A 1,594-nucleotide genomic window follows, 5' to 3' on the forward strand; every position below is an offset into this window, starting at 1 on the left:
TATATATATATATTTTTTTTTAAACAAAATTTATTTACTCATGCATACAAGAGGTGGATGGGGGAGTGGGGGTTCAGAGAACTCACTGGAGATGAATGGGAAGCAGAACAGGCAAAATGACTGAAATACACTGGTGAGGGGAGCAGTGGGCGAGACAGGAAAGGTCTGCTCTGCAATGTGGGTCAGCTTCCTGGCAGGGGATCGAACTTGTGTTGCAGTGGCTGCCAATAGCTTGATAGAGTGGTCTTTAATCTCTGCGCCACCAGGGAGGCCCCAGATGAATTATTTAAAGTGAATTAGAGGAGCAGCGAGGCATACGTTTCTTATCCTAAGGCATCCATCCCACTCTCAAGGGTCTTCTGCAGCTAGAGGCCTCCCAGCGCTCTGTCATTTCTGCTTGGCAGTGATGATCATATCCAACCAGCCCCCTGTGAGAAGTGACAGAGCCCAGTGGCAGTGTTCTTCCTAGAGACGGGGGGACTCGACCAAGCCTCCCCTAGCCCCTGCCCACATTCTTGCAATACCTTTGTGAAAACAGTACAAAGTTTCTACTCATTTTGCAAATGGTGGCATGAAAGACTCTTGCTCTCTAGTGGGTCTCCGCAGTCTTTGGAATGCTATGAGAATCTTGCCAGGGCAACTGGAAGTTTTTGTGCTCAGGAAAGGCAGTGTAGAGAAATGGCCTCCCTCCTATTGAGGACGAGATGGTGGTCCTGGGCCCCCACAGCAAGGACTGTTTGGGCTTTTCTTCTTTCAGGCCATTCAGCAAGGGACCATCCAGTGCAACTTTGCTGGGGTTGCTTTGGGTGACTCCTGGATCTCCCCTGTTGGTGAGTACGGGGTTTCTAGGCACTTCTCTGTTCCCTGGGATGTGTAGTCTGGTCAAAGAACAAGGCTAATATCCCAAGTCTTAGGAGAAGTCAGCACAGAGGGTGCCCCAAGAGCGTCCAAGAAAGTTGAGGAGAGAATTTATTTAAGCACCTGCTGTATCCTGCTTGGCCTAAAACAAGTTCTCTTATTTGATTCTCACAAGAGTCAAGTTTTGCAGTTGAAGATATTCTAAAGACTCATAGATGATAGACTTTCCCCTCTTACACGGAATGAGTGGCCCAATGGGGTTTGTCATCCTCACCCCTCTGCTGTTATGTGCATTTGGGGTGGCGTCCCCATCTGTGGTTCATGTTGGTGGCAAGACCAGGTTAGATCAGATTCTCAAGGTTCAGTTTTATAATTTGCACATCCTTGTTGGGAGTACAGACAGAAGTTGCTTGTGTTGCTGGCATCAGGGTGTGGCTTTAGACATTTGAAATAATCATGTTGGTGGAGTTCACTCTAAATCGCCACACTATTGACATTTTGAGTCTTATAGTTTATGACCTGTGAGTTAATTGTGCTCAGTTTTAAAAAACAATTTATAAATAGATAACATTTCTCCTCAAAAAAATAGGGATGTGGCTGGTTGCGGAGCTGAGTCCTTAACATTTTGAGGATGTTGTGATGCTACTTGGATGGCTATTTCCTCCTGCATTAATGCCATATCCAGGGCAGGACTGAAATGGCATAAGTCTGTCATTTCTTTCTCTCTTTTTTTTTT

At 46.0% G+C, this 1,594-nt stretch overlaps 1 protein-coding gene across 1 annotated transcript in view; it reads left to right on the forward strand.

Moving 5' to 3' along the window:
- Positions 1 to 1,594, forward strand: part of SCPEP1 (serine carboxypeptidase 1) — a 27,488-nt gene that overhangs the window by 11,199 nt on the left and 14,695 nt on the right. The window contains exon 6 of the mRNA XM_004684402.2: positions 758 to 830. Within this exon, the coding sequence (XP_004684459.2) occupies positions 758 to 830 (73 nt within the window). The remainder of the gene's footprint in view (positions 1 to 757; positions 831 to 1,594) is intronic.

The sequence above is a fragment of the Condylura cristata genome, unplaced genomic scaffold, assembly GCF_000260355.1.
Source record: "Condylura cristata isolate star-nosed mole 26May11 unplaced genomic scaffold, ConCri1.0 scaffold00017, whole genome shotgun sequence".
NCBI lineage: Eukaryota > Metazoa > Chordata > Mammalia > Eulipotyphla > Talpidae > Condylura > Condylura cristata.